The 24285-nt window shown below is 19.9% G+C and overlaps 2 protein-coding genes across 2 annotated transcripts, besides 1 other annotated feature; one reads left to right on the top strand and one right to left on the bottom strand.

Annotated features, from left to right (window-relative positions):
- Nucleotides 1–1877: 1877 nt before the first annotated feature.
- CHT2 (chitinase) lies at nucleotides 1878–3011 on the bottom strand (the record flags this gene model as incomplete). The annotated part of the gene is made up of 1 exon (XM_028679781.1): nucleotides 1878–3011. The coding sequence occupies one exon, from the start codon at nucleotides 3009–3011 to the stop codon at nucleotides 1878–1880; it is 1134 nt and encodes a 377-aa protein (XP_028535459.1).
- Nucleotides 3012–10165: 7154 nt separating this feature from the next.
- Nucleotides 10166–10918: a repeat region.
- Nucleotides 10919–15677: 4759 nt separating this feature from the next.
- On the top strand, nucleotides 15678–23227 carry RON3 (rhoptry neck protein 3, putative; the record flags this gene model as incomplete). The annotated part of the gene is made up of 8 exons (XM_028679780.1): nucleotides 15678–15789; nucleotides 16236–16400; nucleotides 16524–16655; nucleotides 16735–16857; nucleotides 16963–17364; nucleotides 17465–17712; nucleotides 17847–19091; nucleotides 19199–23227. 8 exons carry the CDS (start codon nucleotides 15678–15680, stop codon nucleotides 23225–23227), a joined length of 6456 nt encoding a protein of 2151 aa, XP_028535458.1.
- Between the last annotated feature and the right edge of the window lie 1058 nt (nucleotides 23228–24285).

Raw genomic sequence — 24285 nt, 5'->3', positions numbered from 1 at the left:
TTAATATTATTAAAATAGTGCATTGTAGCATATATTTATGTATATAACGAATGCCTTATTTTTAATAAATTATAAAATTTTTATATTTAAATGATCCCTATTTTCACTGGTTCTGAATTTTATAATTATATTGAAGTATAATGAACGAAATTATAATGAACATTTTAGTGATAAAAAAAATATAAAAATAAGGTGATACAAAGTAGCATATGGCATAATATCATATTTTATGAATGAAAATTCGATGTGCTTATCCTTTTCCTAATAAAAATTAAGAATTATGATGTATATATTATTATAATAAATGAATTATCAAATTATAAGTATGGTAATAAATTCAGAAATAATGAATAATTTTAACTTTTGTTTATTATTGTACATATATGCGCTAAAAACTTGTAGAAAAAAAAGTTAAACTAAACTTTAACATGAATTTTTTTTAATGAATAAGAATAATACAATTAATATTTTAGTATTTCGCACCCTGTTTTTCTAAAAAAAAAATTTATGTCAGCACCTCAAACAGATTTATTAAACAGAGGTTTAATGCACTCATATTTAAAAAAAATGTAAAATACCTAATTTTGCACTTTTTAATATTTTCTTAAGATTATAAAAATTATTAATTTTTTTATTAAAATAATACAAATAATTGATATATGTATAAAAATAAATGACTAATGTACTTTATGTATTAACAGGAAAACATCGGTAAGTTAAAAAATGAGTACACTAATTTACTAGTGGATATTTTAAATATTCGTGGAACAAATGTAATCATATAAGAGCTATATTCAAAAAATAAATAAAAAATCGAAATTTTAATAATATAAAACTAAAAATTTATATAAATTAGACAATTTTCTCTAGGCTATTTATTCTCTCCTTTTTTACTAAAAATAGTTTGTTTATATTTGTTATCATGACTCAATCTAAAAACTCATGAGAATTTAAGAATAAATATAAATTAATTCGAAATAAAAATAAATATTAAAAAGAATTATCTATAAAAAAAAATAAATATAATAATTTCTAAAAAAAAAAAAATGTATAAAATAGTTATTGCCACTCCTTTTTGTTTATAATTTTTAAAATAACTCCAAATACCATTGTAATATGTTTTAAGAAATAACTAAACTAATTTAACAACACATATGTAAAAAAGGAGGAAAGTAAAAAAACGAAAATAAAATTTAAAGTAAAAAAATATTTATTATAAATCTTTTAGTGATTTTAAAATCGGGTTAATTCTTTTACGATATATTGATTGACTAATAAAATATGTATATAATCAAATGAATGATTATAATTAATTTTAAAAAAGAATAAAACAAAACAAATATTTCCTTATAATAATTTACTTCTATTTTCTTTTTTTTCGAAGAAGTAATATTTAAAATTGTGTCCATATAAAAAAATGTAAATTTAAAATTTTAAGGATGAATTTTTTAGTCATTATTTAGTTTTTTATATAATTTTTCATTAACGCTATTATTACCATCTTATAAATTTATTGAAAATCACATGTTTATATTTCATCCAAAGATTTATTTAAATTATATATTTAATAATATCTAAAAATATCGTTTTTAATAAAAATAAAGTTATTATCATAAGCGAACATTAAAATATGTAGCATATAATATCTATTTATAGAATTTTGATTATATTTTTAAATTTAAGATAATATCTTTAAATCTTTCATTTTTAGTCAATTTTAATGTTTTCTTTTTAAAATATATCTGCATTCTATGAAATAATAAAAAAAATAACAAAAAAAAATTCAACAAGAAAATTAAAGGAAAAAAAAAAAAACAATGCTTTAAATATTATATGAAAATGAATGGAAAAAATAAGTATGAGTTTAATAAAGAATTTTAATGTAGAGCTTCTACGAAATTTTGAATTACTTCATTTTCATTAAAAACAGCTAAGTCATTGGACAATGACCACAATCCTAAACCGTCAGCTGCTTTATTTAATTTATTCTGAGTTTTTATAGAATCCCCTATAGATTTTACAAAATCCTTATTATTTGGTTTGAAAGGATTATCTGGAAACATCAAGTTAAATCCCATTATAATGATATAATCATATTTTCTACCGTAATAGGCATATGAGTCATATAACTCATGAATAATAGATGGATCTTTAGTATTATTGTAATTAAATGTTTGAACAAATATGATATCAACTATATCCTTTAAATTATTCATTATATATATTGCACCACCCGCTGATGCCATGTTTGCTCCCCTTAATAATTCTTCTTTAACTGAAGGATTTTGGAAATAATTTGAATTATATGGAGAATTGTCGTCCATACAAATTTTTGTGGGATCATGAAATCCTATGCAACTCAACGCCCCATTTGAAGAATGTGACATTGATATTAATTTATCCTCACACATATACTCTCTCAATTTAGTTACATATTTAACATAAAAATCAGCCTTATTTATATCGTTTAATGCATCAAACGATCCATTGGGTTCATAATCAACATCAATTCCATCAAATCCCAACTCATCTACAAGATTTGCAATTTTTTCAGTACTATTTAGTGCAGCATCTAAAGATATTGGTTGATAATTTTCTCCTCCAAGAGATAAAAGCATAATAATGTCTGGACGTGCTTTTCTTAATTGCAACGCATCATTAAAATACTCATTTATTCCTATATACTCTAAGCCGATTAATGATTTAAAAAGAGTTGGAGTTGCAATTAAAGAACTTATATCATCATATGACAAATCTAACTTAGCGAACGAGAGATATAAAAGATTAACATCGGGACTTATATCTTTCATATTATGATTATATGAACCCCATGATGGATAATAACCTTGAATTATTCCATGTCCTCTTTCTTTGTAAGATTTAATAATTTCTCTTGGACTTTTTCTGAATTCACCTGGTCTTGCAGGGTGCCCTTTAATAGCATATTTAGTTATATTCATAAAAAAAAACAGTGAAAAAAAAAAAAAAGATCTCTCTATAGAATACTTCATTTTTTCTTATTTATTTTATATAGTTTTAATGACAAACGAAATAATATTGTGAAAAATAAAAAAAAAAATTAAATATTAAAAAAAATTAAATTTACACACTAAAAAAACTTATATATATATTTCAAAAAAAATGTAATAATAAAAAAAATAAGAAAAAATATTAGAAAAAAAATTAATTAAAAAAAAATAAAATAAAATAAAATAAAATAAATGAAATTAAAAAAAATAAAATTAAAAGAATAATATCAAAAAAAGAAATAAAATAAAATTAAATATAGCTTGTTTGTTTTTTTTTTTTTTTAATATTAGTTCACAAATTATTGTCTAATTTTTGTATTCGAAAAATTTTTAATTATATACTTTTATATATATAACTATACTATTTTTTTTTTTTTTTTTTAACATATCCTGATTTGTATTTCAGTTTTTTCTCTTATATTTTTGTTGCATTTTTTTTTATCTAGCCTATAAAATGTGCTCTTTTTTTTTATCTCTATGTAGCTATTTTGTATTTAGCTATTCAGATATTCGCTATTCATATATTCTCTACTTAGCTACTTGTTATTTATTTTTTTAGCTATATTATTATTTTTTAAAAATATCATAACATTTAGTTATTTTATAACATATTTTTTCTATCAAGATTATTATTATAAACATAAAATAATACTCAATGAATACAACAATATATAAAAGTTATTATTATTAAAAAAGTGATGAACTAATTTAACAAGCTTTAAAAAAATATATAAAATAATATATCTTCACAAAAAATGTGGAGCTTATAATAACTCATGATTTTTAAATTAGATCAGTCCTCTAATATTATTAAAGAAACTTTTTTTCTCAAGTAATATCATCTTTATGCACAATATGTTCTGCAAGAATTTTCAAATATGTAAACATATTTGGTTAATAAAATGGATTATCAATCTTCTATATATATGCAATTTTATTAAGCATAATAGAGTATTAAAACTAACGAAATTCTTTGAATGTTCACAAATATGATTATAGAAACAAGTCATATTAACAGTTGTAAAAAATAGAGAAATATTTCTTTTTGTATAATTTTATTTTTAAATAAAAAATATACTCTTTTTTTTTCACGACAAACCTTTATATATTAATGAAAAATAATTTTTTTTTTTTTTTAAAACATGTATTCTTGTTAATGAAAAGTTTTTTTGATGTTTTGTGAGAAACAAGTAAAATGGCTAAATTAAAATTTTTTTCAAAACTTAAATATTTACTGCAAATTTTTTTTTAAATAAAAATTGATATTTATAATATCGCAACGATATGTAGTATATAATAAAAATAATGAAAGTAAATATTTTTAAAGTATTATGTTCATTATTTATTCAATATTTTGTTAATACTGTATATTAAAGCGTACAGAATTGAACCAATTAAAAAATTATTAAATTTAAGTTTTAAATCATTATGAAAGTGATTAACAAGAGATTTAAAGATACCATTGGTATCTACATAGTTAATTTACTGTTTAATAAAATAGATATTAATCCTTTTAAATATATAATGCCAATATATGGCTCATTAACCGAATTTTCAAAGTATATATATAATATTTTTGTCAATCATATTGACAAAGAGTATGCAGAATAATATTTGCTTAATTAATTAACTCTAATTTATTTAATATATATATGCTTGGATTAGTAGTGACTGATTTAATAACTTTTATAAGATATTTAACTAGCAAATTAATAAACAACAACAAAGAAGTTTATACTATGTTTAACTAGTTAAATAACTTCCATCAGTAAGAAGTGATATCTAAAGTTAATTTATAATATTTAAAAATATGTGAATCCTTATGCAAAGCCCTCACAAAAAAATTTAATAAGCATTTCACGCAAATATAAACATAATACTTTTCTGAGTTTCTCAATTAACATTCTAATTTTACTGTATTACACTTCTATCTACCTCTTTATCTTCATCACTCTATATATTTTCCACTATCCATAATTTTCCCTACGAAAAATGCATCTCTTAAAGATTTATTATTTTTAATCATAGAGAAATTTATATATATAAATAATAAAAGAAAAGTAAAAAGACATAAATATATATAAATATAAATACTTTAATGGTATTATCACAAATTCAGAGTATTTCGAATGGAATATAATATTTCGTACAAATCTAGAGAATTTCAATATATATGCTTTTGGTCATACAATTCAGGGTATTTTGTTTGTATATATCTATGCCATATAAAAATAGGTTGATACATTTTTTTATTAAACAATGCATGATTTATTAATTAGGTATATGGTTAATAAAAGATATTATTATCCTTTTATGAAAAATAGCTAGTAATTTATACGGAAAATAGAAAGTTATACATGTACAATTACCAGTTAATTTATTTACCGAATAATGAATGACTATATTAGTGCATCGAAGAAACATATTAAGACTATGTAGAGTGATCCCCACTTATTTTATATTTATACTATAAATTATTACAAAAAATTAACTATTTTTAAATTATAACATTTAATTTAATGCAAATTTTATTTTATTCCTAAAATAAATTTTATTATAGTTATATAATTTTCAGTAATTTATCACTTAATATAAATTTTATTATTTATTCCTCATTTGAGTTATACATAATTGTTATTATACTTAAAGCCATATATTTTTACTACATATCACATAACATGAATCATGCAAAAAGTTCAAAAATTTAAAAAAAAATAAGGAGAATTATTATTCACACACAAATATATATTTAAAAATTTCTCTTTTCTTTACATACGTACATTTAGAGCGCACATTACTAGATCCATATACTAATAGTATCTCATTTAATGTGCATATTTCCCTTGTACATCTTACATATACAAACAAAGTACTATTTATTTTATATTCCCTCACAATACAATAAAAAAAGAGCTACAATACCATTGATCAATAATTAAAAAAAAAAATTTTTTTTTTTAATTTTTGCATATCTTGTTAAAATATTTATTTTTTGGTAATAAAAAGTAATAAATTTTTTTTGGAAGAAAAATTTTATTGTCAAGTCAAATTAATTTTTCAACAAAAAAAAAATTTAAGTCCAATTTAAAGAAATAAAAATAAAAATTATTGTTTTTATTAGTATTTAATTACTACGTATTTTTGAATGACTAGTAATAGCATTAATCAAAATTTGTTTGTCTATTTTTAAAGATTATTTTATACACAATCGGTAGTTTTAATAAGGACTTAAATTTTTAATTAAAATAGAGATAATTTTTGTTAGAGTAAAATGACTCTAAAATATTAAAATATCTGTTACATAAACTTAATATAAAAAGTTTGTACGTTTGTAGCTTCTATATAATTTTACACCAATTAAAATTAATAGAGACATCTCTACATACTCTTTATTAATTTTTTTGTTCATTACTTTAGAAAGTATTTGAACATTTAATTAATCAGGCAATACTCAAAGATTTTTATAGAGTATTTATCAAACATTTTAACAAAGATCATATATGGTTGCCTCAACTAAATATGTTTATTACATCTATGCATTTATTATAAATATGCTTTATATAATTATATTAAATAATATAAAATAAATAATTTACCTCATAAAATATGTATAATCCTTTTTATAAAAACATGTTAATTTAATATTTCCATTATTCCTAATGTATTCATTATTTTATAATTGCATTTATATATTTAATAAGAATTTCAACATATTTTTACTAAATTTTTCATTATAAAAGCCCTTGATTATATATAAAATAATTTTTGTTTACTATGAATATATATTTTCCATAAAAAAAATATATTTTCTTGACAAAATAATTATAATAAAAAAACTTCATTTCAAAAAAACTGTTCATTTTTATTTTTATAGATATGTGACAATAAATCTAGACGTTCTTAACATATTTACTTAAATACCATGCGCATATAGCTAATTCCTTATACTGGACAATACCAAAGATTCTTATATTTAAAAAGGTTTATAATCCTTTTATTGAGAATTTATATATTTATAGAGATGAAAAATTTTAAGTACATTATCACTATATATTCTTAAATATATCCTTTTCATGGTTAACACTTTATTTTTCATTATTTTAAAAATTTATGAAAATAAAAAGATTAATAAACCATTTTATTACTTCATATTATTTTAATAATAGATTTCTCATATTCATTCATAAAATGTATTATTAACCTTTGTAAATATCATATTTGATAAAATTATGTAGAATATATATTTGCCTATGCAAGTTACTTTAAATAATACTTTAATAATATGACTAAAAGTATTATTACATATATAATATAAAATGAAATAAAATTTTATTGTTTTTTTGTAAAAAGTGGAGAATTTCTTTCAAGTATAAAGTAATTAAAGAATAGTCTTTTTCTCTAAAAAAGGAAATTTTTGTAAAAAAAAGTTTATAATCAATGAATATGTTTGCACATTGTAAAGAAAAAAATATTATAAAGAATATTATTCATTTATAAAATTTAAATTATTAACCTGTATAGAATAATTATATTAAAAATAACAAGCATAATGATAGTAATTAAAGATATCTTTAGTTTATGTGCTCATTTATGAGTAATGTATCAAATTACAACTGATATATATATAGTACCTCATTATTTCTTTAACTACTTTTACTTATTAATACAAGTGGTAAATTTTTTTGTATAAGCATGCACACATATATTAAATAAGCTGTAGTAGCATGTAGATAATTGATTTATTAATAGGCCTCTCAAAAACGTTTGTAGTAATTTGAGTTGCCAAATTATTAAAGAGTACGCATAATAATATTTCTTGATTTGCTATATGTGAATAACTTTATATATGAGTTTTTTGTATGTTTATTACTTTAATGGTCAAATCAATAACTCCTGTACGATATTGAAAAACATATTAACAAAGAACAAGTAGAAGAATTTCTAACATTTTTAATTAGTTTAATTACTTTTAGGAAGTAATACGTTAAATTAACTGCTTAATTAAATATATGAAAACCTTTGCACATGATGTTCACAAAACATAAAATAATCCCTCCATGCAAACATAAATGTTATTGTTAAGAATTTATCAAACTATACCTTAATTATATTTTATGATATTTTATCATCTCTCATGGATATTTATTTCTCTTCAGGATATTTTTCACTATGTATATTTTTACACATTTAAGGTAAACCCTCTTAAAAATTATTTTAAATCATACACATATTTATGCATATAAGTAATGAAAGAAAAGCAAAAGAATATATATTTATACAAATATTAAAAAATATACGCATTTTAATGTAAATACCACAAATTTAGAGTATTTCGAACTGCATGCAGCTCTTCATGCATCTTAACCATTTTAACTAGTATTCCTTTTTTGTCACGTAGTATAGATAATCCCATTCATATATATATGTATATATGTGTCGTAAAAATAGGTTGATAAGCTTTTTATTAATCATTAATGTATATTTATATTTTAACTACCATTTAGTTTTTTGGCAATTTTTTTTTATCTAGTTTTTTAATAGCATATCTACAAGCTTGATTTATCAACTATACTTTAAAAGAATTTTATATGGTATTGACCAATAAACAGTGTTATCGAGCTATTTATATTTGTATTACAAATGAATAGAATGTAGTTGAAAATTAAATTGTGCACATAAAGTATTTGATGAAGATATGCACATTAAAAAGATTACACTAAAATATGTAACACTATATTACATACTTTAGAATGTGCACTAAAAAAAAAAAATAATAAAATAATTTTTTCTTTTAGGAAGATATATGATGTGTAGTAAATAATAATAATTATGTTGCACATATATTTATCTAAAATGAAAGATATATAATAAAATTAATATCAAACGATAAATTAATAAAAAGTATATATAGTAACAAATTTATTTTAAAAATAAAATAAATTTTATGTTAACTTATTTAGTATAATTTATAATTAATTAATTATTATTTATAATAATTAATATAATAGTAAATAAAATAAGTAGAAAATTCTTTACATTCACTTTATTAATTTGAACTTTTAAAATCCTATAAAAGTATTCAAGTGGCCATTTCATAAATCACTAATACAATAAAATTATGAATCTAAAAAGCTTAAAATTCCACATTACTAATCATTTATTGTTACCATTTTTTTATATGGAACTACATATGATATTTCAAATTTTGCATAAAAATCTTAATTGTAATAATTTTTTTTATCAATATTATAATTAACATTACAATGACATTTGTAAGTTATAGTGCTTTCAATACTGTTATTATTATTGTTAGTATATCTCATATTATTCTTATGTCCAATAAAAAGTATATTAATCTATTTTTATTTCACATATGCATATATTAAAAAATACTCTGAACTTCGTAACAAAAAAAAAAAACATACAGGCTAAAATATTCTAGTTGGATGAAAGGTTACAAATAATTTGAAGCACTTTAGATTTATAAGGTTACCATTATAATACGCACACTTTTATTTATATATGTAATTATGTATATATATTTTTACTTTTCTTTTATTACTTATATGCATAAATTTTTGTATGATTAAAAATAATAAATTTTCAAAAGGTATTCCTTCAATATGTAAAAATATACACAATGGACAAAATATAATTAAGGTGTGGCTTGAGAAAAATTCTTAACAATAAAACTTATGTCTATATGAAATGTTTATTACATGTTTTGTTAATACCATGTTTAAAAGGCTTATATATTTTTAGCTAATTAAGTAATTAGTTAACTTTATTACTTCTTACTAATAGAAATAATTAAACTAGTTAAAAGTATTAGATATTCCTTCATTTGTTGTTCACTAATGTGTCTGTTCAATATCTTACGAGAGTAAATGAATTTGTCACTAAAATATTGAATATAAATAAAACTAATATAGATATATAAAACCACACACATGTAACAAGCAAAATAGATATTCTGAATTCTCATTATTAATTTGATTGTTCAAATTACTAAAATTTTTTTTGAGCAACCCACTAATAAATCAATCTAATAAAAAATGTATTCTGTTTACATTAATTTCAACAATTTGCTTGAAATTCCCACATAACTTTTTGATATTGTCACTAATAAATATCTCATTAACAAATGATTTTTCTTTCTTTTTTTCATTTATCTCTTCTTCAATTTTAATATCTTCATTTTCTTTATTTTTATATAATTTATTAATTTTACTTCTTTTTATAAAAAGTTCCTTTTCTTTATATTCTTGTAGTTTTTTTCTATGAAATATTTCTTTAGATTTATCTTTTTTCTTATTTAAATGCTTTAACTGTTGGCTGATATAATATCGTATGAAAAGAAGACCCTGAAGGTTAATTTCATTCTTAGTTTAAAATTATCATAAATTTTATCCTTTATTATGCACTTGATTTTATCTCATTTCCCTCTTAAAACTTTATGTTGACGTACCTGAGCTGAATGATCAATCATGCAATAATTATTACATCTTTTTTTACGATGTATGCAGTCTCTCTTCAAAAGTTCCTTTTCACCACAACAATAGCATTTATTGGTTGGTACTAATTTATTTACTTTTATAATATTTTTATTTCCATTATTCATGACATATATCTTCATATATGATATTCATCATCCAACCTTCTCCACATCTTCCTTAATTCATACTTTCAAATAAGTATCTTTGAAAGTATATTCTAGTGGTATCTTTTTAGATACTTGATTTAATACTTGAGATACCTCTTCTAAAGATATTCTAAAAAATATTTCTAGTAAGACAACTAGTTCCTTTAAAACATAAACAGCTTTTAACATATTTTAAACAATCTATAATAAATGAGTTTATTGCTCTTATTATGGTAAACTTCTTTATATATCTTATAATATACTCTAATAATTAGTGTCTCTGCAGAATTATTAAATAAAATTTTAGTTAATATAATATAGAATTGTAGCAAATTAGTTATACTATCATCCAATTTAAAATATCTGATATTGTTTAAATAACCAATGAATATCTTACTTTCCATTATCATGTAAATTTCTACCCTTGATAATTTTTGAACTTTTATATTTCCTTCAAATATTATAGTCCATTCAAAATATTTGGTTAAAGAATGTTCATTAAATTCTTATAATTCTCATGGTATTATGATATTTGAATTTGTATATGTTTTATTAATGTTAAACTTATATAATTTCTTAAAATCTGTTATATCAGAAAATGTTCTTAAATTAAGGATTTATATTTTTCCATTCACTGTTGAATCTTCCTAATCCAATAAGACTCTACTTGCGTTAGTTATGAGAATCATGCTAGTATCTGTATTTGGATTATTAATTGCCTTTTCACTGACTGTTGATAAGTACTGAATAAACAAATTGTAAAATAGCATGTAGATGAACCTCTACCTATTTTACTAATTATAAAATAGAGTTTAAAAAATACATATATCCAATATAATTAAAATACTTAATATGAAATAATCATCTTATTTCCCATAACTTTTAAAACTTACTAATAAAATATATATAAACTCAATATTCTTCATTATTTTTTTACATTCTAATTAATTAAAGAAAAGTTTATATGATTCAAAAGAAAATCTCTAAAAAAAAATCATATATTATTTAACTTGCCTTCTCCATAATAATTAATACATTACTCTACATAAAATTATGATTTATCAAAGCATCATAATTTTTCATAAAAGTATATCACACTCTATATCTTAAGAAAAAATAATTATCAATAATAAAAAAAAAGAATTCCCTTTCACACACAAATTTTTGTTTTTAAAAAAGAATGTACATATATTTTATATATATTCTCTCAAATATCTTACGTACATAACTAAAAACCTAGCAACGATAAATATGTATCTCATTAACAATTTAAAAAAGTTGATAAGACGGCTTTTATTAACTATTTTACAATTGTTTTATTTTTTTAGAACTTAATGTTCACGTTATGACAACTTAACAGGCAGCATATATATAGCTTATGATTTAATTTTATTTTAACAAAATTTTGTAACAAATTAATTTTAGAATGAGTTTAATTAATGATATTGCCAACATCATGATTTAATTCGAAATTTTTAAATTAATTATAATTATCATAATAATTTAAAATTAAATTTCCATAAAATTAAATGATTCAAAAATCATAAAAAATTTAAGTCTTTACTTTTTTAAAAGATCCCTTTTTACTAAATTCGCTACATTTATTATTTTTACATTAAATTTTTTTAATCATATTTTTTTATCATTTTTACAATATAAAAATAAAAAAAAATTTTATTATAAATTTTCAAAAGCTTCTTTTAAAGTTATGTGTAACAGTAAAAATTTAACTCATTGCAAGTGAATACTTTTTTTGTAATTATAATAATGTTCCTTTAGTCATTTTACTTTTTATATAATTAAACATACGTATTTTTTAATTCATTAGGAATTTAAATTTATAAAAATGCAATATAAAAATTTTATTTTTTTAATAAAGTAAAATGTCTTCAAACTTTAATGGGAATATATATATGAACTTACTTTTATTTATACTAGTGAATTAAATTTTTACAAAAATAAATTTAAATTATGTTTTTAAATAGAATATTTATAGCTATCTGCTTTCATAAAATGAAACTCTTATATATTTTCGAAATAAAACGTGTAATATAATTTTAAAAAGTATAAACCATACACTTTTACAAAATAAAAATTAAATCATATATATTCCTAAGGATTTTAAATAAAATAAAATAGAATATTTAAAAAAGGTAATAATTATAAATAATATCTAAAAAAAACATATAAAAATATAATTTTAAACACTACACATATAACAATAAAAATCCATTGAACAAAAAATAAAGTATATTCACACTGAGTTTAAAAGTACTGTATTCATCTTGATGTTTAAAAATCAATATATTTTGAAAATTTAAGGAAAAAAAAAAAGTAACATAAAAAAAATACATATATAATAATATAGTTTTATTATACAAATATTTTTCAAAGTAGTGAATATCATTTTTCTTTGCAGTAACTGTTTTACTATTTTATAAAAAAAAATTTTTTAGGTTACTTATTTAATAATTATAAGAGCATTTAACTAGAAATATAGAATTGACAAGTAATTTAAATACTCCTTTCTTATTTATCTATGTTCAAATTATTATTAATAACTTGGAATTTGAAAAAAAAATTCTCTTATATGTTGAATTATAATTCTTTTTGTTATATTATTATGATTTTTGTTATTAAAATAAATTATTATTAATAAAATAATATAATTTACAAAATTTATATAAAAAGACTTTTTCAAAAGTATCACTATAATCTACAGATTCAAAAAAATATATAAAAAACATAAATAATGAACAGAAAAATATACTTAAGAAAAAATACTATGTTAATTATTTTCAATAATTATTAATTAATCAGCATTCAATGAAATGAAGTAAAATATTAGAATTACCATGTTCTAATAAATTTTACAGATATCAATAATTCATCTTAATTTGCATTTTCATTATACTAAAATAATAATATTAAAACATTTTTTTTGCCAAATGCCTACGTTCTGCAAATAAAAAATATATATATACTCTATTACACCAAATATAATGAAAACAAATGTTTTCATTTATTTACCACAATTTAAATTAAAAATATAGTGAATATTGCATATAAAATATTTACCTTTCAGTTTTTTACTTATTGTATAAATAATTTATTAGAGCAATTTAATATATATTAACAATATATAAAAATAGAGAATTTGCACATTTTATTACTATATTATTAATTTCTTATTTACAATACAAAGTAATATTCTTCTCTTATATTAAACATATAGATTTTAACATTTTTTTAATATAATATTAACTAAAAAATTTCATTTATTTACATTAAAAATAATATTATAAATAAATTAAAATATTTAATAATTTCTGATTATTTTTAATAATAGAAATTAGCTCAACCCTTAGACGTTTTTATAAATCAGAAAATTTTTTACTCTTATAATAAATCCTATTAAGTTTATTATAACAATAAAAAAAGCAAAATATATTATATCCTTATATATAATTAATTGTTTTTTATAAAAGAATATATAATATTTTAGTAACTTTTATTATTTGTAAAAAAAATCATATGTATTTTTAACTTATTCATAAATATATTTAACAAAAATTGATAATTCAAAAATTAAATAAAAAAAAATTTTTTTTGCTAATTTTGGCTATAACTATTTTCTCCTTTTTCTTATGATTATTTTTAATTTTATATAGAAAAAAAACATGAAAAAAATTGTCATTATTTTTATTTCAGTAAATAAAAATCATTTTTAGAAATTCGTAAAACAAAATACATTAAATTTTTTAAGAGGGTGTTTTAAATTAAAAACTCTAATAATTATTATATAAACAAAAATTTAGATTTGTAAAGTGGTATCTTTCACTAATATTGAAATTTATCATATGTTTTTCAAACTTCAATCAAGCAAAAACAGTATTATTTAAAATTTTTATTTATAATAAATTAATAATATTTTATTCAAAATTTTTTTTTATATATTCTTTTAATTTAAAAATATTTATAAAGATCAAAAAATATAAAAGAACAAAAATTTACTTTTTACGGATTTTAATTAATCAAAACATTTTTTGTTTAATAAAAAAATTGATTATTAAAATTATTTATGTCTATTGTTTCATAGTAAATTATTAGACAAAATATTTTTAAATTATTAAAATTTAATAAATGTAATCATATAAATTTTTTTAAAAAACTAATTTTAATAAATCCATTTTTAAAGAATTTAAATAAAAGGAATACAAAAAAATATTTAAATTATTTTGTTTAAAAAATTATCTTTTATGAAGTCCATTATAAAAAATTTAAATTTAAAGTAAATTTTTATTGCACTTAAATGCATACAACCACTTAGACTTTTTCATAAAATGAAATAATATTTAATTCCTTTTTAATTAGGAAACTGTTATGAGTATATTTCTGTTTTCAACTGAAATCATTTTATCTTATATATATCTTGAGTATTTGATATGCTTGTTCCATATATATATATTTCTAAATAATGTTTTCGTCCTCCAAACATTATTTAAAAAAAAATTTCTTACTGATGATATAATCTATATCTTCGTACAACAAATATATTGATTGTTATTATATCATATAAATGTAAGAGGAAAATATATATATTTTAATGACATGAAGCACGTTAATTTTTTTTTTTTCCTGTTCTATTCTCTTATAATTATAGTTAGCTTTAGTTTTTGTGTTTTAATGTATCATATGATTTAAACTTTTTTTTATATTTTATTTTAATGGTTTTTACTAATAAAGAATTTATAAAATAATGTAGAAATTCTTAGAAAAACACTTCCCTTTTTATAATTGTTTTTACCAATTTCTGCTAAATTTTTAAAGTTATTTTTATTTTATATAATTTTTTCTTTATTCCTTTAATATTTTGTTTCATCACTTTATTTTTTTTTTTTATACATATTTTTATTTTGTATCATTTTATCTTATGCAACAATTCAAATAGTACTTGAAAAAATCTGCACATAAAAATTAGGGCATTATAAGTAATCTTTGTTGCAATGGATAAATACTTGTTTTATTTTTCTTGTATCTATTTATTCTTAAACATATTAATATGTAAAAATTTAGAAAATAAAAACCTCATAGTTATTCCTCGATACAAAAATTTAGGTAAAAAAAAGTTTAAATAAAATTATTTGTATTTTTTCATATAAGCAATTATTAATTGTATTTTTCACATTGTAAATGTACTAAATACTTTTTACCTACAATATATATATAAAAATTCATTTAATAAATAATTTTATATCTTTTATATTTAATAAAATTTTAGTAGAAATTTTTGTATTTTGTATAACTTATAAATTAATTAATAATATTTCATAAATCATATTGCTTTTATTTTATGTCTTTATTATTTTCTATAAAGAATAAATATTCTAATTATTGCATGTGATATTTCCTTTTTTCTTTGGTTATTTTGTTTTGTTTTATTAGATTTTATTTTATTTTTTTTTTTTCTTCTGATTTAATCCTATCATTAAAATAGTTTAAAAGAAATTATCTAAAGCAGAAAATAGTTTTTTTTTCTTGAATAAAATTTCCATTTTTTTTAGGAAAAAATTTAAATAAACAAATAAAAAGTAATTATAATTTAAACTTAAGTAAGGAATCTAGTTATAAAGAATATTCTTTGTTATCTTTAAAGAATAGTTCTATATTTAATCAGTACTATGTTGCTAGGCTAATTAATACATTTTTATATAGAGGATTTAAGACATGTAAAAAATTAAAACATTATAACATTTTTTTTTCTTTATGTTTTTATATTAAAGCATATCCTTTTAAAGAAAAAAGTTATAATGAGTATAAATTATATTTTTAAATGTTATTAATTTCTTCAGTTGGAAATTTTCATCGTAATGTAGCTATATATGAATCTCTTACTAGAACTAATTACTTTTTTTATTTAACTGTGTTGAATAAAAAAAATGTAAAAAGCATTATTAAGTTATTGGATAAATCTTCCAAGTCAAGTAATAAAATAGAAAAGTTAAAAAATTAATGAAACTCTATATAAATAAAATATGAATATCTTGTTTTACTTTAATATAGAGAGGAAATATGAAGTATTTAAAAAGCATTTAACTTCAAAATTTGATTGGCCTACTTTCAATATAAGTGATGATATTAAAAATGAAATGGATCAAGCAATTTTAATATATAAAAAGGCAAAAAGTTAGATGATAAATTAATAGAATATGTGAAATTTCATTTTTTTTTATAAGTAAATATAAATATATATGTATATTTCTGTCTAATTTTTTTTTTTTTTTTTTTTAGCTGATTCTTATTGGAGTCTTGTTGATGCATTAAAAGGTGATGGGATGTTATTAACTAAAACATTTTTCGTAGTATCTTTTGTTCAAAGTATTAGAGGAATGATTGGGGTTATAAGTCATGAGTTATTAGATGTATGTTTTGCCAATGCTGCTGTACTTAATCATATAGCATCTTTTGATAGACTTCTCATGAATAATACTTTTGGAGTAATAGTGGGATATGTTTTTAAATCGTTTTTGCTCTTTTTTTATCCGTTAATGATACCATTTCGAGGAGCTTTTGCTTTTGTAATATCAGCGTTTTGTGTAACACAATTGAGTAAAATTATATTTGCTATTTATAGAAAATTGAGGCAATTACATCGAATATCTTATAGAAAACTTACGAGTGTTATTTATAAATGTAAAAAACTACTTAAACATTAAAAAAAAAAAGGTCATCCTATATATTAATATATAAAAACTATATATTTTTTTTTTTCCTCCTTTTTTTTCTGTTTTAGTGAATCTAGGTAATAATAGTGAACTTCATAAATATTCTACGAGATTATTATATGGAGATGCCTTAATTATGATTGCAAAAATTTGGAAATTATCTTATATAAATATAAATGAGCACTTATCTGGAAAAAATATATACGCTACTTTAAATAATTTATTTGAAAAAAATCTTGGTACAGGGTTTTTTGATTTTAGTCAATCACTATATAAATATGTTATGGAAGCTTTAGAAGATTTAAAAATCATAGATGTAAGATTGTTACTTAAATAAAAGAAATAAATATATAAAAATCTCAAAATACAACTTCAGTATCATATAAAAATTTTATATGCTTTATTTAAATTATTTATTTTTTTTGATACATATATATATTTTATTTACAGAGTAAAGATAGTGATATATCTACAGATTTTGATTATAAAAATAATACATTTAAAACAACTCTGTTACTTCTTAAAATTACTAGAAAATCCTTATATTATGAGGAACCTTACTTGAGATTAGCTGTTGCAAGTTTGCTAACAAAATTTTATACCATGATTTTAGTTAATATAGATCATATTAGCAGGATGAATCCTAAAGAATATTTTTACGACGATTTAGAAGCAGAATTTAGGCAGATATATGGAGAGCAACAAAATGAATTATTTTTACAAAAGCTTGCTTCTGATATAATAAGGAAGCCATTTATTAAAAGAAATGTCCTTAGAATTAATAAAGGTAGTATTGAATTAGCCTTGGCTATTATTAAGATAAAACTATTGCATTTTAAGCCAACGTTAAATAGGCCATATTCTAGTTTATACTTTGACAAACAATTAAAGAAACAATTAAACATTGCAATAAGATTACTTGTTAGGGGTTCAGTAGGAATTATATCAAGTCTCTCTAATTATGGAGAAAAATACTCTATTCTTAAAAAATGCCCTTTCGAAATAGTTCAAAACTTGAATAAAATGTGCGATTATTCCACATATGAAGTTAAAAAAATGTTGTTTCCCATTAAAATTATTATAAATATCTTAATTCCTTTATTTTTAAATTATGACGATGTACTAATAGATAAAAAAATTATAAATGATATTGTTCTTTTTTTTAAGGTTATTATCGATATAAAAGAAATATATTTATACAAATATATGAAAAAAGTTATTGATATAATAAAAAAAGAAAATAATGAAGATACTAAAAATATAACTTATGAAATAGAAATAGAAAACTTAATTATTTCAGAATCCAATAAAGTGATTGATGAAATAAATAGTGATAAAAGAAATTCATTAATTTTTCAAGATTATTCTGTTAAAGAAGGATCTTTATATTTGCATAACAAAGATGGAGAGAAATTTAAATTTGAATTTAGAGAGGATCATATAAAAGATAACTTTTTAAGATTAATGAATCAGTTTGATTTTGATAATCCTTTCAAGTATCAAGTTCCTCAAATAATTTTCGACCCTTCTAATAATAACAGTGGTAATTTAATAGTAGATTCATCAAATAACACATTTGAGGGAAAAATAAGCCCATGTTACTTGCATGTTAACGAAGATGATGACAATTTGGTTGTTGAAGCAATTCATGGAGTGTTATGGTCATCAGGAGTTGATCAGTTCAATTCTTATATAGTAAAATTACACTAAATCAATATATATATATATATATATATATATATATATATATATATATTATTTATTTTTGTTTTATTTATTTTAATTTTTTTTTTTTTTCTTAGTTTGCTTCAATGATAGGAGCAGTTAAGCAAACTTTTCATCAAGCTTTATCATGGAAAAGGGCTCTTTTAAGTATGGTTCCTACTGAATTTTATGAAGTTCATAGAAAACTCATGGAAAGAACAATTCAAGAAAAAGATAAAAGTCAAAACTATTTTATAAAAAGAATTAGAAAATATAGGTTTCAATTTAATAAAGAATCCTTTTCATTCATGTTCAGAACCTTTTTAGAAAATGCTTTAAACAAAATAAATTTTTATGATGCAGAGGAAGCCATAATTATTTTAGTAATGTCAGTTTTATATTCTATTTATAAAAATATTGAAAAATATAAAATTCCCTTAAGTGAAACTTATAAATTATATCAACAGAAGCTGATAGAATCATATTATCAACCCTCTAAATATTTACAAAATTATGAATCATATACTATAAACTTAATAAACAAAATAAATCATGACAAATCTGAAGAAAATGATGAAAAAAGAAAGAAAATTAAAAATTTAACTGAATTAAAATTGTCACTAGATGATGATATTGTGAGAAACACAAAATCCCTACAGTTAGAAATACAATCTAGAGAAAAAGAAAGAGATGATATTCTTCGATATATAACATCTAATTATGGGGAAATACCACACTATGAAAATTTTCCTCATTTACCATCACAGTGTTTATTTTTACTTTATTTTGAATATGAAACATTTATGCAAAATAATATATATGGTATAGAAGGTGTTATAAACCTATTAAGAAATAGAAACATTATTAGAAATCCTATAAGAAATATTGGCATTATACAAAATAATAATACACAATTTTCATCTATTACATATACAGATTTGATACAAATACTCTGTTCAACTCATCTATTTCTGAAAAAAGAAAATGTTTCTCTTGATGACATGTATAGAGATGAAAATCTTGATTACGTTATAAATCATCTCTTAATAATAATTTCCCTTTTAAGAATAGAAAAAAAAACCGACAGATATTCATGGAAGAGATACTTAACTATAGAAAAATTTTTAGATAAAAGAAGAAAATTATATAAAGCACCTCTTAGGTATCTATATCTCAAACTGTTGAAGGTGCAAAGACTTTTTGTAGGCATGAGAAGACGAATATTGTTAGCAGTAGGAAAACGAATAAAAGGAAAAAGATTTATAAATATATTAAGACCTACAAGATTTTTTGAAATTATGGAAGTTTCTGAAATGGTTAATGAATATTATCCGAGTGCATATATTAAATTTGAAGATATTTTAATTTTTTCAAATGTTTTTCATAAATTTAGAAATCCTCTTCTAAGATATACTAAAAACAAGGAAAGTATAAGGGAAATCATAAATAATTATAAATTAGCTCCTAATACGTCAAAAAATAACGAACACTTACTATTGAGAATATTTGAAAATTTAAATTTCATAATTAAAAGAAAGTTAAAAATAGATTTACATAATTTAAAAATAAATAAAAAGGACTTAGAAAAAAATTATGACGATAAAAAAGATTACATCTTAAATGAATTAAGGCTAAATCAAAGATTAGAGGAGTATTTAACTCAGTTAATTGGATTTATAAAACTTTTAACAGACATGAATCTTACTAATCATTTATTTTTGAGAAACCTTTATAATTTTATAAAATTTTATGTAATAACAGGAGATTTAAATTATTCAATAAACGCTTCTTCTATTTTTTTGTGTAGTAGAAATTACTTAAATTTTATTTTGAATTCAATTCAAGAATTTGAAAACTTCAAAAAATTTATGGAAGAGTTAATAGCAAAACATGATTTTAAGAAACATCATATAGATCCTTATAATTTTTATATTCAATGTAGTTCTGGAGATAATATTAAGAATTATAAAGTTCTATTAAATGATGAAGCAAAATTAAGTCATTACGAAGACATCACTAAAAGTAATCTTCCTAATTTCTACAAAGATTATTTAATTCTTCATTTATTTTACGAAAATCTAGATATAGAAAATATAGATTTAATTTATGAAGGAAGGGATAATACTAATAATAGTGGTATTCCTCCACAGAGAAATATGTATCTTAGTGGTTCTAGAAACTATTCTCAAAATATTTCATTTGATGATATAGGAGAGTTAAATGAATCAATTCAAAATTATTTATATTTAGAAAAGTTTTTAGATGAAACAAATATACCATCTATTCCATTCCAAAATTTTTCATTGACAAGAAACGGAGATAATATGCTTTTGAGTTTTACAAATAATGCTACAACGCCACATATTTATATGGAAAACATTTTAGATCAATTTACAATAGTTGGAAAATCAATAATTGGTGAATATTATAATAAAGTGAAATGTTCTTTTGTTAATTATCCCACTAACTTATATTATTGGATTGTTTTAAATCCTGGAAAGCCAAAGATTGAAACCATTAGCAAAGTGGGTTTGATAAAAGAAGAAGATTTAAAACCTCAGTCAAGCCAAGGGCAAGAAATTAAAGACGATGAAGAATATATTTTAAGTAACCTATTTTCAGATTCAAATAAAGTAAAAATTTCTAATGATATAGATTCAGATGCATCTACATCTGCAGGAGAAAATTCGGAAGAGAATCCCACTAATTTTGTAATGTCAGATGATTCAACAAAGGATCTATCAGAGAAGATAGAATCGGAATCAGATACAAAAGAAGATGAGGAAACTTATCATATGAGAAACCTAAATGCTGTGATGGAAGCATTGAATGATATGAATAACACGGGTAATTCTACAGACACATTAAAAGAAGAAAATAAAAAATCTCCAAAAGATCTGCCATTTACTAAAAAAGGCCCCTTTTCACATTTAGAAATAAAACATAATAAAAATATTCAAAATGAGCACAAATTAAAGAATGTGGAAAATAAAAGTATTATTTTTCTTCAAGCACCAAAAAATAAAAGTTTGTCATTTAATACTATAATGCTAAGAAGAAAAAATAGAAAAATTGTTAATAAAAATTATGGTTTTTTTAATAGACCATATAATATATATGTTCCTGATAATGGTATTTTTAGGAATTTTGATAGGGTAATGAAGCTAGTTCAAACCTTAATTTCAATGAACAATTTTTCTGTAATTAGTACTGATTCAATTATAAAAAAGGGAATAGAAGAAATGAGTAAAAAAGTTGATAATAATATGATGCAAAGTTTGAATCCATTTATACATAAAATGTTAATAGACCTAAACAAGGAAGTACAAAAAATAAAATCAAATAATGAAAAAGAATATAGAGGTCCCCAAGCCACTATAATTGATTTATATAAAGTAATTGAAATTCGCCTATTTAATCAATATTTAATTTATCCACCCATAAAAAGATTAAATAAAAACGAGTTGAATTATGTTTTAAATATTATAAATGAAGGTTATTATTTCTATATAAGGAGAATATTAATGAAATTAAATAAAGATAATATTGTAAAAAATAAAATAGTGAATTTCTTTTCATATTTGGAAGAATTTAAAGATCTACTTGATGAAGAAGAAATTGAACAATTACATGATTTGTTCACAAAATCATTTACATGTAGAAACATAAAATGCTTTGATAACCTGTTTAATAGTTTTATAATTGATCACTACAATCGCCGTGTCACAAGTTCATTAAATAATGAAGAAATTATTGGAAATTACTCTCATTTTATTTCTGACAATAATGCTTTACGGGATGCTTTTCGATATGCATATAATACATATTTTATTCCAAATAGAAAAAAGAAAAGTTCGAGAAGACAAATTAATTTGGGGACTTCAGTTTACAATCCCCAGTTATCACATAGAGAATTTATACTTAGTTTAATAGAATTTGGATCAAACTTAGAATTGCCACATGATATGTTCAATTTATTCAATATAAGACACATATACATGAATATTGGTTATATGCTAATTAGTAAAAAATATAGAATTAAAAGGTCTCTTAGGATTTTTTCACATAAGTATAGATTTTCCTATTTTCGAAAGACTCTTAGTAAAAATAATGTGTATATTCCTTGAATTAAGGTTACAATTAACATAATTAAGCTATTTAATATATTCGAACAGTATTAAAATATTTCCAATATGTTTTAAATATATTACACAAACTTATATTAATTAATGTTTATTTTTATTATAAGCATAATATTAATGTAATTATGCCTATTTTATTTATTTTAGAAATACTTAACTATAAACGATAAATTTTTTTTGCAAAACTACAATATACATATGAAAAATTTTCTTTTTTTTTTTGTTCTTCCAAATTTTTTTTTTTAGATTTTCAAAAAAATATAAAAATTTTTAATATTTAAGATGACTATTTAAATATTAATATATATTTTTATATAAAATTTTTTATTCAACTCATTTTTTAATTTATTTTAAAGTTTTTACATGAATAAAAACAATAAATAATAGTATAGAATATCATAAAAGATAAAGAGGAAAAATAGAATTAAAAAAGTATATATAATAAAAATAAAACTATTTTTTCATAAAATAATATATGAATTTTGAGATAATACTCATTTATAGTATCAGGCATTATTGCGAAATTCTTCATTATTTAATGTATATTTTATTAAATTGTAAATCTATAATGTGGTTATGTAAATTATTTGAGCATATTTAGAAAAAAATACAAAAACAATAATATATTTAGGCATTTTTTAAATTTATTTAAAATGTAATTTTTTTATATTATAATAGAATGTTGTCTAATTTTGCTCTTTGAAAATCATAAGGAATTTGCTAAAATAAAAAAAATATAAACTAGTGAATTTCATTTTATTACTTTCTTTAATTGACATAAAAAATAAAAAAATAAAAAAAATGAGATTTCTACATCATATAAAAAGCATTTTGTAAAAAATAATCTTTTATCTTAGTACATATAATGAAAAATGAAAAAAATCTTTAATGAAATAAGGAAATTAAAGAACACTGATTTTTTTTTATAAGAACATCCTATAAGTATTATTAATATCATTACAGGGAATAAAAAAAAATGTTGAATTTGAAATATCTTTTATATGTATCTCTTTCTTTGATTACAATGAAAAAAAAGCATTACA

This window comes from Plasmodium relictum (genome assembly GCF_900005765.1).
Source record: "Plasmodium relictum strain SGS1 genome assembly, chromosome: 14".
Taxonomy (NCBI): Eukaryota; Apicomplexa; class Aconoidasida; order Haemosporida; family Plasmodiidae; genus Plasmodium; species Plasmodium relictum.
Note: the sequence above shows the minus strand (reverse complement) of the source record. Positions and strands in the feature narration are given on the sequence as shown.